Source organism: Seriola aureovittata, chromosome 7 (genome assembly GCF_021018895.1).
Source record: "Seriola aureovittata isolate HTS-2021-v1 ecotype China chromosome 7, ASM2101889v1, whole genome shotgun sequence".
In the NCBI taxonomy this organism is placed as follows: Eukaryota; Metazoa; Chordata; class Actinopteri; order Carangiformes; family Carangidae; genus Seriola; species Seriola aureovittata.
Window position 1 is genome coordinate 24,794,066 of NC_079370.1, and position 13,572 is coordinate 24,807,637.

The 13,572-nt window shown below is 41.5% G+C and overlaps 1 protein-coding gene across 3 annotated transcripts in view; it reads left to right on the forward strand.

Moving 5' to 3' along the window:
* Positions 1-13,572, forward strand: part of LOC130172703 (intermembrane lipid transfer protein VPS13B-like) — a 322,841-nt gene that overhangs the window by 215,375 nt on the left and 93,894 nt on the right. For all 3 annotated transcript variants that reach the window (XM_056381575.1, XM_056381576.1, XM_056381574.1), the window contains exons 33-34: positions 1,483-1,609; positions 3,255-3,398. In XM_056381575.1, the coding sequence (XP_056237550.1) occupies positions 1,483-1,609; positions 3,255-3,398 (271 nt within the window). The remainder of the gene's footprint in view (positions 1-1,482; positions 1,610-3,254; positions 3,399-13,572) is intronic.

Below are 13,572 nucleotides of genomic sequence, written 5' to 3' on the forward strand. Positions count from 1 at the left end.
CCTGAGGTTTTGCGAGGAAATTCCAGCACCATGGATCCACTGACAGGATCTGTCCTCGTCACAGTGTGTAGTTGCCGGCTAGGAAAGACCTTGTGTCAGGGAGCTGTGAACTCTCTGTATCCCCTCTTGTCAGCCACCCTGTGCAGGCCTCTCTCTTTTTGTCCATGCCACTGATATCTCCACTCACTGTTCACACAGAAAATCATTCTTTCCATCTTTTGTTGTTTGCACCACACCCATTCAAAGGTGCACACACACACACAGGCGCACACTGGCTGCAGCCCAGTCAGAGGCCCCCATATTGCTGGTAAACCGAGACTCACACCTCCTAGCCTTGCTGGTGAATGATAGCACCTGTCCGCTGCAACGAGACACTCGTTGTTTCAATCCCTGTCTGAGGGGAGATTACCCAACACCAATTGGCCTCACAGATCATTTGACCTCCGAATTAGGCCTCCCTGAAACTCTCTATGTAAAGAAATGTGTCAGAAATAATCCCTTAAGGGCACTGGTAATGCACATTTGTGTAGCAGAAGTGAATATGATATTGGTTCTGGTTAAGTACTGTACTCTAGGCCACCTAGAAACAGGGCTTTTTATAATCCTGGCCAACTATAAATATTGGAAGCCGTACCCCTTGATTGTTTTAATAGCAGCAGATGTGGCAATTAACACCACCTTATAAAGCCCACTTGTATATTTGTTTTACTGCTAACAAATGTTCCCACAAATATGACTTGATTGTGGGAATGAACATTAGTGAAATGGAGAGAGTTGATGTGAGAAGGTCTCAGTTTGATCTTGTGTATACAATTTAGGGGTGTTCCCAATTGAAACTTGTCAAATAACGTCTCACTCTGTCTCTAAAACTATATTCAAGTGCCCAGCTAAAATCTGTTAGAGTAGAAATAAAATAAAATTAAAAAAAACAGAAATATTTCACAGTTCGGACCTGCAGGAGAAAACCAATTTTGAAGTCTATTTTGAGTTGCACTTGTCATCCTACTTGTTTGAATTTGAAAAGCCAGAACAAGTTTGAAATGTGTGTCTGTCTGTCAACGAAGGGCATAACAATAGCTCAGTTGTGAACATTTTGTGGTTTTGACTGTATTGTGTTGACTTGTCATTCTTAGGACAGTCTTAAAAGATTTTTACAACTATAACAAGTTATTAGTAAATAAACAGTGGTAAAAATAAATAAATGGTCCGTTTATTGTAGCTTGGATAACATAATAATAATTACACAGAAAATATCCATTAGGTTGCTGTAAGGTAAACTAATCATTGATCTGCTTGAAATCTCCAACTGGAGAACTTTCATATGTTCTTATATGATTTTCTCCAGATGTTTCTGCAACCAATGAAATTCGTCCCATAGTTTTTCTTAGATTTTAATAGAAAATTAACAGCAACATATTAGTTATGGAACCTGCTTGATGAAGTATGTGTTAACAGTTTAATCCTGTATGTATCTCTGCACAGTATCAGGAGGCACCAGGAGCGGCGGGCCATCCTGACACCAATCCTGACGGACTTTTCTGTTCGAGTGACCGCAGCCCCAGCCATCATCTTCAGCAAGAATCTCTCTCCTGACAGCGGACAGGCAGAGGTCAGTATCAACACAGCTTTTTATGAATCCAGCATTACATCTTTCTCTTAAAAGTTTCCAAACTTTCCACAAGAGAATTCATTCGTAACCAAGGCAACATTAATGACAACAGGTCCAGAGGAGACAGAGGGGGTTGCATATTTTCCCTCATCTGCTTTGTAGAAGTTTGTTCACTACTTACACTGACATCCTGTGCCCTTTGACCATGACCTGTTACATTCACCATTGTAACCATTACTCTCACAATCCGTTGTTCATATGAAAATAGACATTGATTATGTTAGATGTCAGAAGTATTTATGTTCTGCCTCTTAACATACAGTAACTTACTCATTAGGAATCCCTCAGCCAGTCTGCCATGTAATGGAGGCTTTTGACCCACAGAGTTCAAACCTTTCTGCTTATACAGCTGATGTTTTCTGGCACAGCTCTCTGAGACTTCCTGCCTCTTTGATGCTTCGTCCGACCACGCTAACGTGCCCCTTGACAATGCATAACAGCTAATCCATAGTTTGCACTGAGAGACACACACACACACACACAGACACACAAACATATGTTCTTGTACGTTTATACTTCTATCTTTGTGAGGACACGCTCCTTAACCATCTCAGCTAAGTGCCTAATCCCAACCTTTACGCTTACCCTAAACTGAACCTCATTCTGCCTTTAACCGTGAAACCAAGACTCTCAAACAGCCTCAATGTGTCAGAAAGTGAGGACCGGCCAAAATGTCCAAAAATGGTCTCACTCCCAAGGTCTAAGACTCAAACCGGTCCTCACAAAGATAACCATACAAGTGTACACACACACGTACACACACATACACACACACACACACCACACAATGTGATTTCTATATCTCCTTGAGATATACAGACTGAGAGCCAGTAACATGACAAAACATGACCCTATAACACAATTGAAACTCATTTTCAGCTAACCTCTAACTGCTTTCAACATATTTATGAATGCTTAGCATGTGAATGTAACAGATCTCTTTATTAAATTATTATTGCATTTATTATGTTATACAATCTTTGCTCTACTTTTACAATCTATTTTTTTTTTCATTGTTATCTCATGATGTCATGACCTAATGTGTTAAAATTAGTGCTAGTACTTCAGCTAATAACAATAATACTAATGATGATACACTTAATATGTTTATGTATATTAATCTAAATGAGAAAAATCAAGAAAAACAAATTGCCATATTAATGTTACCACAGTTTTTGAATAAAATATTAGCAGTCCTTCTATGTTTTTAAACAGTGGGTCTGAGTAGATTATGTTTACACAGCAGTCGCCAATACCATTGTGTGTAGTTACTGTAGATCTGACTCATGTGTGTGGTTCAACCCAGAGTGTTAGTGAGTGATATCCTGTTAGATGTAGCCTCCAGGCGGGGTGGTGGAGGGGCAGAGGGAAGAGAGCGGGAAGAGGGGAAGGAGGGAACAACTGAGCTAAACAGAACAAGATAGAGGGGAGATAGAAAGTAAATAGTCTAAGAGTATAAAAGTTAAAAAAGAGAGAGGCCGTGCACGAGGTCACAAACAGTCCTGATGTGTTATTGAATGGTTTTGTTGCTTCCTCCACCCACCTTCCTCTTTTCATTTCTGTACTATCTCCTTCATCTCTCTAGGAGGTGGTGGTGTGTGGCCACTCTTTGGAGGTGAATGTGACCAGCAGTCTGGATTTCTACCTCAGCGTTGCCCAGGTGCAACTCTTACAGCAGCTTCTCAGAGACAACGTGGTGGGGATAGAAACTCCTGAGAAAAGTGCTGAGGTAAATACCGCAACCAACAAATATGAGTACAAACTCATATGTGCACATTCATGATCACAATCACTTTCCAAAGCTGCATACATGAGGATGTACAAAAAACTGTATTTATATGATGTATGTATGTATGTATGAACTGTGTTGTGCACCAAAGTAAGCAAGTTATATTCACACACTCAGCATCACACCTTGGCCCTAAGACAAACTCTCTCTTGCTGATATGATTAATGGTTTGTAATTTGCACAGTGCCACAATCTTTACTAATCATTCCTCAGGGCTATGCCAGTTTTGCTCAAAAATCAATCATCCACCATGACCGTTTTCCTTATACAGCGCCCCTAACTATCGTCCCTCACTATTTTGGGTGAATCTAACACATTTAAATATTTACTCACTCAGAGCAAGGCAGTTCTCTAATGTGGCCTTAGTTTACTGCTCTGTGCTCAGCTGCAGCTTTCAGGGCCCTTCCTATTGTTTACAGGACAGGGAGCTCCCAGGCGCCATTTGCCCCGTCTGACCGCTTAATAAAGCTTTCTAATGGAACACAATATAAAAATATTTACCAGCTGCGGTGAGGATGGGAGTCATAGGAGTGAAGAGGACAGGGGAGTGAAGAGGAGGGGGAATGGTATGAAATTAAGAGAGTTGACAGAGTGATTTTAGTGTTATCTCTCTCTGCTTGGGATTCTTTACGGGAGATTGTGTGTACTAACGTGCAGTGACGGCATCAGATGACTCAGATCCCGTAAAGCAGTGGTAGGCAAATAGCGTCACGTTGGCCAAATCCGGCCCTTTGACAAAAACATTTGGCCCCCACAACGAAAGCTGAAGTTTCCCCTTTCATAGTTTGGAGGTGGCAGTCTAACAGCCTGTTAATACATTTGTTTTCTAAGGCAACAACATTAACAACAGCACTTTCATTCAACCATCAATAAAGGGGTTTTTTAGTCCTTTTTTATGCCAAAGGAGTATTAAATAGGCTACTGTAGCTCTCACTTTCTAATCGGAAAATAACATCTGCAGTCAGATAAAATCCTTAAACAAATGAAATCAAATACTCAAAAATAAAATACTCTAGCAAACAAAACAATACAACATATAGGCCTGCAATTCCATTGTGCTTATGAAACTCTGTTGACCATTTAACTTATTTTACAATACTGAAAATAACTGGTTCATGGTTAAACCTAATTGCTGACCCCTGCTGTAAAGGATTTTTAAAAGTGATTTGGTTTGCTTCTCAGGAAGAAAAAAACACATACATTAAAGGGATTCAGTTACAATAATCATTCTTTATTTCTGTTACCGCTACATGTGTGCTTGACAATGCTTCAGTGACTACCACAGATAATACAGTACACGTACAGAGCAGATTGTCTCCTGAGGGCAAACCAACACCACAAATTCGAGTGTTAAAATGCACATTTCACAGTCAATCTGTCAGATTTCTTAATGCAACACTAGTAACAAATAAGAGAAAGACACGGTGTGAAGTTAGCTGACTTCTTGTAAATTTTTCATTGATATTGTTATTTATACCGTCAGTCTTAAGGAGGTGCCTGTTGTGCATCTGGTCTTGATTTGGGTGATCTCTGAGCCCTCACCCCGACTTGTAATGATTCATGGCTTGATTCTGTTGAGGGGCAGCTAACGGCTGCAGAGGGTTCATCCAGGTTTAAGGCAGGATGAGAAACTTCATCAGCTATTCTGGGAGGTCCACTGGCAACAGTTTAAAAAAAAAGTCTTACTCCATTTAAGAAAGGTCATTTCATTGGATTGATTTAAGATGTTTCTCAAGGCAATGTAAATGGAGCATTTTTTCCTACTTTTCCAGCAACAGTTAGCTTCACAAATACGCAGTTCCAGCCGGGGGAGCCGGGGATTAAAGGTATTGCTCAAGGGCACAGTGACAGTAGCTGCTAAGTGTTAAGTTCTTTTCCCCAGCTATGTTTCCCAGTTTGTCCAGGGAGGAACGGTCAATTTTGGTTAAGACATTTGCATCTAACCACCATGTTAATGCTGCCTCCAGCTAGATTAAGTGAAATTGAAATGACCACATGTCTGGAGTGATGCAATACAGTGATCATCCATCCTCTGTTGAGAAATGAGGAATATATGCATGGGAAAATACCTCTTCTTTCTTTTAATATTAGCTTTTTGGGCACAGTTGTTGGGAACTCTCTTGTTTCACTTTTTACTTTTATTATGCCATATTAATATCAGGTGCATTATACCATGTTCTGTACTCATTCGGTTTTATAGTCGTGCCATTATAGAGCATAACAGTATCATTAACACTGAGGTCAGTTGGTGTGTGTCTTCACCTCTGTGCAGCTGCACAGCACAGAGGTTACTCTGAATAAATGTGGTTTGGCTTTGGGTTTTTGGACACTCTCTATGAAACTATTTGTACCTCCATCTATCTCAGTGTCGTAAGTCTTTTGGCGACGGCATCTGTCCGGCTGCTTGGCCCGGACCCGGCAGCAGGGAGGTCAGTATGAGTAAGACATGGTTGGGTCTGGTGTGTTCCGGTCTACAGAAGCTCATTCTTCAAGCTGCAGAGCCCTCTAGTGGTGCATTTCACTACAGCATCGTGTGGTTACATGCTCAGACCCCAGCTCCTGAGGGCAGCTTCTCATCACTCTCAGTCTGCCCTCCCAGCAGCCTGTGTACCCCCTGCAAACACATTAGAAACACCACCATGAGATATTATCAGTGGTAAGTGAGCTGCACTTGTTTTGAGTATAAGTTTTTAACAGGTAATGGCTTTTGATATGGTTAAAATCGACCAAATAATGAAACAGATGTTCACCCCCTGCTTTGTTTTTGCTTAGTTTTTTTATTTTATTTTATTCAAACTCAACTTCAGTAATGATATTTATAGTATTTGACAGTTTTGTTTGTACTTCCTTTATACAACCTGTTCAAAGGATTCAATCAAAAACAGGTCCTCGATCTTAAGCATCTGGTGCAGAGGAATTGTTTTTGTTGTTGTGCTTCTATAAAGTATCTCCGCTCTCACAGTCAGCACTGTCCTCAGCTAAAGTTTAAATCAAACACTGCTCCTTGCTCACTCTCTCTTATTTCCAATTTTTTTTCCTGTCTTTTCTAAACTTTTTTTCTTTCTTTCCTAGACATTTTGAGAACATGCTGTGTGCCTTGAACAGATTCTATGCAGATTTCAAACAGTTCCCATTGCCCCTCACAGCTGTGTTTTATTGTCTGGGTTAATGAATTTGTTTTGTAGGGGCTTTTGGGTTCCCTGGCAGTGGTGAGGCAAGCCAGGCGCGTGGGCAATGTGTGCAAGCCTTGTGTGTGATTTCAGTCATTTCAAGTCACTGAGCTGTGCTTTCAGAGATTCTCACACATACACATCTTCTATGACCCTACTTATGCACAGAGCGAGATTGTTATTCTCTCATCATCCGTTACATTCAGTCATTGTGCGTTGTAGCCAGTTGTCCACAGTTTCCACTTAAATCATGATTGAGATGCAAAGTAAATGAAACATGATTTCCATAGGCAGATTTGTTGCTCTTTAAATCAATGCATTATTAGGATGTTTATCGCAGCATTAGCCACGGTCCGTCACAGTTTGACTTCATTTCTGTATTTTTTGGTTGATGTTAATGATGTTGAAGTGAGGCTGGGCTGAGATCAGGCAGCTTTCAGCAGCAGGAGGTCCCACAGTCAGAGAGCTATGAATAGATGATCGAGCAGCTTTTAGGACTTATCTCACTGCTCTGTCAATGGCACTGTCACATGGCAACTCAGAAGTGTATACCCTCACACACATGTCCACACACACGCACACACATGCATACACATTGTCCCCACATTCTCTGCATGGTAACTGTCTGCAGCCTTTTATTTGGGAGCCAGTGCTGCAATGCTGCTTTATGACCGAACAGCTGACCCGAATGTCTGGTTGTGTGTTTGCATTCTGTGTCTCAGCTCTGCTATGACGTGATTTGTTCTTCAGAGAGAGTGAAAAAGAAGTTGAAAAAAAAAACAGCCTCTCACTGTCTGTCTCTCGTCTCTCTTAACCACCACTTCTTCCTCTGCATACACTATATCATTCTCTTATTTACCACCTCAATGCCATCCGTTCCTTCATGTAGATTTACAGTGTAAGCTGTCATTGTTGGCATCAGCTGCCACTATGACAAGCTCCCAAAGTATTTTATTATTGTCCCACCAAACTGGTAAAGAGCAAGGATACAGATTATTGTAAAAAAAAAAAAAAAAAAGTGCTTTCTTCATCCCATGTTGGTCTCTCTCCCTCTCTCCCTCTCTCTCTCTCTCTGTGACACACACACAGACAGAGGCAGCTCGGGTCAGCCATGTGCTTGTACCACAATGTGAGAGGAAAATACCCTCTGGTGCAGGGGAAGTCCCGCTCTGCTTCATCCTCCACCTCATCCTGGGATGATTACACGCATGGGAAACAGGGCTTTAGACTTCCTCCAACACTCATGCACACACATACACTGATGCCAGTGCACACACAAACGCACGTTAAGGCAGTACCCAGGTTCAGGACAGTATCAGGCGTCACAGGAAACTCTGAATTACAGTTTTTAGTAAACACAAATGGGTGAAAACCTCTCAGTCACCCATTACCTGCCTTATCTCTATTCCTTCTTTCTTCCTCTCCCACTCTTTCTCTCTCTTTTCTTATATTCCTACTCTTTTTGCATCATTTGACATTGTAAGGCTGTATGCAGCTGTCTGCCACCAACTTTCTCATTCCTTCTCAATCTCCTGCATCTTTTTGCTTTCATCCCACTCTTATTTCATTCCCCTATTTATCACTGCCCTCTCTTTTCCATGCTCTTCGTCTTCTCTCATTCATCACTTTTTTCCTCGTGGGACTGGCACAGCTCCTGGTTGGAAAAGTGTTAGTTCATCCAGAGCCGGCTAGTTATGTATGAAGTTGGCTTACAGTGGAGTAGGTTCCGCTTCTAGCAACAGTCTGTAGATTATGATATTCCTGTATTATTACATCTGTGTAGTCTTAAACACCTGCACTAAGGACGCACACAGGGTGCACTCTCATGCAAAGCTGGACTAATGCAGCAGCACTTAGACAGCGGGGTAGATCGGCAGCCAAGACGAACCACTGTGAGAAGTGAATTTACAGTAGGCACGAGTTCGCTGGTCAGTAGCTGCTTTGGTTTGTCAGTGGGTTTGGACGGCAGTTTTAAGCTATTAGTGGGGAGGAGGCTGCGTTTTACTGATGCATGTGTTTTTTTTGTGCATGTCATCCACACAGCCACACTCAACTACAGTTAAATGTGTTTGGACAGTGGAGGGTTTTTTTTTTACTATTCTTGTTTTATAGATTTTAAAGTTGTGTATTGTAGAAAATGATGAAGAATCAGAGTTGATGTAAAAGGCCATAGTGTGATGTAGATCAGTCAGCAGCAGTGTTGTGAAGGTTATTTTTCACATGTAATGGGTTACAGATTACTAATTACCCTGTTAGAGGTGTAAATAGTAACAGTTTTACTCACTTCATCAAATTAATGTAACTTATTACATCTGATTACTTTTGGATTACTTTTCAGTACCACTAATCTATTCTGTTGGAGCCCTAGAGAAATTTCACAACCTAATGACCTCTCCGGTTAATATTTAATGAAAACACTGGTAATTGAAGTTAGAGTGTGTTCTCATACTTATCACCTACCTGACTCGCTTGTCCACAGACAAACCAACAGAAGGTGTTCCTGCTCAGCCAAAAGATGCAAAGCAGGAACAGGAACATTATATTCTTCATATTCTTCAGATTTAATAATAAAACTTTTCTCATTAACTCTAACAGAATACAATTACATTTATTTCATAATTTAATTATGTAATCCCTGACAGTAGTCAGCAGTCAGCAGACACCTCAGACATTGCTTGCAGATAAATACAATAATAACACCTATGAGACAAATGAAGACCTTTCTTCACCTCAGTCCTCTGTCCAAATGCTACCAAATGTTACACCTTGGGAGATTGGAAGCTTAGTGACCTATTCTGCTCTCTTGTATAGCAATTTAGCTCTCACTCATGTAGGAGTGTTAGCCAGATTGCCAAAAGCACATAAAACAGCTTATCTAAGCCACAGTGTTGTTGACAAGCTTGGCTCAGCGAGCAACCTAAGGCTGGATCCTTGTCTGTGTATGTTTAAAGTAAACCTTTTCCAAGACCGCTCCTCTTCGTGATGAGTGTTTCATATTGTCTCGTAGCTGTTGAGCTTTGAGAACTGAAGTTTCTTTCTTGACCTCCGATCTTTTCAGGACAGTGAGGTGTCAGAGGAGCTTTTATGAGCGCTGCTGGCCAACAGAAATAGGGAGACATTAGATGAGAGTGAAAATCTGAAGCATGGAGAAAGGAACAAGGCAGAGAGTAAGAAAGTGGAGACAGCCTGAGAGAGGATGCAAAAGGGAACAAGAGTAGGGGAGAAATCTAATGAGATGAGACATGACACAGTGAGAAAAAGAAAATCTGAATCCGGTGTTTGCTTTGATTTCTGGTTCTGTGTAAAGTATTTGTCCATAAATGTGGGAGCTGACATTCCTGCGGGGTCAGCTCTTAACCAGTCAACCTGGCTATTAACCCTCTCTGAGGGCCAGATCCCTTTCACCCTGACCCCTTCCCATCCTACGTAGCAGTATTTTCATTCACCCTGTTGCTGCTAAGAGTAATAATAAATAAGGCTTCTTGCACAGCGATCTCCTTTTCCATTTTGGCTGCCTCACATTGGTTAAGTAAGCGTTGTTGTCTCAGCTTATCTTAAACATACATATTTTCATAGCCAGTGTTCATCTCGCTGCCCTTCTTTTGTTATGAAACCGTATCTTTTTTTTTTCCTTTTTTGTTCATGTCTCACTGACCCTCCTGTGTGAATCAACTGCTAATTGACAGCCAGTCATAACAACTCACCTTCCCTGTTCAGCCCCCGCACCCCGACCAGCTTTCTTCTCAAAGCATAACCGTGGCACATTCTTAAACTGGCCCCTTGGAAACTCTGTCTATTTGAGATCAGTAGCAGCTGAATTTGCTCTGCCCTCAATCAGTTTTGGCAAAATTGGCGTGAAAACTCCAGATAAAATCACGAAGGTTGGAATTCTATTAGAGTCGGGAAACAAACGGCGCCTTTGAGGAGAGGGAGCAGGCCCCCATCGTGAACCCTGGGATCGGGTGTCGACTCAGGTGAGGAGGAGTCAGGAGTACCCTCTCTCTCTGCCTGCAAGGGAAACAGTGTTGCAGACTCAGGGGACTAGTAAAAGCAGGGCACACCAGGCCAACTAGTACAGTCACACATATACACACACACCATAGTAGACTTCGTTCAGTGAAAAAGCCCAGAGTGTTTGTCTGAAGAGGTGAAAAGAGGAAACAGATTTTTTTTTCTCTACACCTGTATAAGCAAGATTCCACCTAGAATAACAGGTGATGGAGAGTATTGGGTTCACTGTCTGTAACTTGGATAGTGTATTAAGAGTGTGTGGGTTTGCATGTGCGCACATGCACGCATGTTCATGTAAATGTTTGCATTTGACTATATCAGCGTACAGTATCTGCTTCTTCCTGACTGTGATTTTTGAACTCCTGTGGTTGATTGGAGTAGGCTACTACTGAGTTCCTCCTGGACTGCTCTCATTAAACTAAATATTTACCCTAAATCAAAATTCACACATCATTCCAGGCTTTTGGAAGATTTTCCATGGTTCAGGCACATTTTCTCTTTTTTCCACATCTCTCTGCTAGTATCTGATCCAGGTCACACAGGAGTAAAATATTAAATCTTGTAAGTCCCCATATGCAATCTCACTTGTAACCACCAAGATTTTATTAGGTGCTAAAATGATTAGTTTATTAATCAACAGAAATCTAATTGACAACAATTTTGATAATTGATTTATTGTTTAAGTAATTTTTCAAGCAAAAATGCTTCTCAAATGTAAACACTGGCTGCATGTCTGCTTTATGATTATGCAAAACACCTTTCTTTAAACTGTTTGTCAAACAACAAAAGCAAACTGTGTTAAATTTAGTTTCTTTACATGTTTGAAGAACTAAATATTTAATCAGCTGCTATCTATGAATGCATGTGTGAAATGAATGATATCTTTGTACATAGGGCTTGTGACTGGCCCTAAAACTGGACAGAGGCGTGTGTACCCAAATGGAGCACAGGCAATGATAGGTATGCACAGATAGGTGCCATGCAGCCACTTGAGACCCAACTCAAAAACATAGCTCAGGTGCTTTAGATAGTCAAGAGGGGGGCTTGATTTTATACCTCACCTGTTTCAGGTTGTCTGTTTAGAGCCACTCCAGGAGTTCAGACGTGCATGTCAAATTGCACCTCACATATTCTAACACTGAGAGGTAAAATCTAATGTGGATAAAGTGTTCATTTAGGATGCAGTATTTTGAAATCCCAGTCCTCCAGCCAGAGCAGAAAATGAGTTATGATGAGACATATTCCCTCCATGTTAAAATCTGCTTCTGGATCCCACCATCACAGCTAAGTGATGGGGCTTTTAAACCTAAACACCTGAAATTGTTCCTTCTCTCGCGATGTTGTCTTGAACTGAACTTGTCCACTTCAGCCTGCAGTATCCTACAGTCTGCAGGTCATTTCTGTAGTCAGCGTAACTTTTTGTGACGTTGTCGAATTTTGGTCTGTTCTTGTATCAATGTGTCCTCTAGCCTTGTCCTCTATGTCCCCCTTATCGAGGCCCTCCCTGCTAACTCACATGAGGGGACAGGGGGTCTTGCATCATTCTCCTTTGAGAACCTAACATACAGCACATAAGAGCCTTTGTCTCTCTCAATCCTGGGAGCACATCCAGGGAGAAATTAAAGGAAGATTACTTCAGTCCTCCTCTTCTAATTTCAGCTCTGTAAATAGACACCGAGCCAGGATTGTTCTTGTCTTCACGCCGCTCTTTGAATTTGTATGCAATCTTGTGTGCATATTGTGTGTGCTCACATGTTCACAGTTGTGTGTGTCCGTGCACTCACTTCTGAATGCGTTTACAGGCTGGTTTATGCTCGCAAGTGTGTCCTTTCATAACCACGAGTGTGTGTGTGCTGGCTCCCAAGGGTGTGGGCTGATCACAGCAGCATCACTCACAGTCCTCAGCAGACCACCTGGGGTTCATCTGCCCTTCTCAACCCTGCACCTCCCACCCCGTCCTGCTCTAAACAGCCTCATCTCACCTCAGGTCACCATTGTTTTCCCTGCTGTTGCTGTTTCCCCATGACCTTGTTACTAAAGCAGAGAAAACAGACATGGCCGCCAGGCAGCGCAGGCAGGCGTTTCAGAAGAACACTCTATGACCTAATGAAAGGCATCTCTGCTGCTTTTTGAAGTCTCTCAGACGTCTGCTTTTGTGAACTGTTTCAGCCCAGGCTGAATACAATGCAGTTTGAAGGCTCTTTTGTTGTTTGTTTTTTGAAAACATAATGCCAAAGTTAATGATGTTAAGTTGAAAGCTTGGATGAGTGATCTTGAGGGCCAGGCTGAAACCTGATGATCACTTTGCTGCACTAAGTGTAGTGGAGTGAAAACATCACTGCGTGCATTGACCCACTTTTTATCCACTAGATATAAATATTCTTCATCTTCAAGAGTCAGTGCTCTTTACAATTCATTCTTGTTTACCAATGACAAAATTAATAGATTTAAAGTCAAGTTGCAATGTAACTAATGTAACTGCAACTAACTCAGAGATTTCACTTCTTTTTTTTTTCAGAGATGCTTACCCACAGACACTTTCACACCCACAACTTTCAGATGCCATTGTCACCATCAAGCCCACCTCACTCAGGGACACTTGGCATGTGCAAACACTGCAGCCTGAGTATTAGATTAGAAAATTACCCCCACACAAATTTCAAAAGCAAATAGGGATGGTGACAGTTAATGAGAGCCAGTTGTTCTCTACCCCATTCCCATGGAAAGAAAGAAGAGAGGATGAAGGAAAAAAAGTCTGATGATGACTCTGCTGCTGTGGAAGCCAGGATCACAGCAATTAGGACAGACCCCAGGGTGCTTCTGTCTCTCATTCACTTTCACTTTTACTATAGTGTGTCTTCTAATTACACCTTTCTCCACATCTGGCCTTCATCTTAATTTAATTAGTTACCAAATAAAATGTAAGGAGTCAG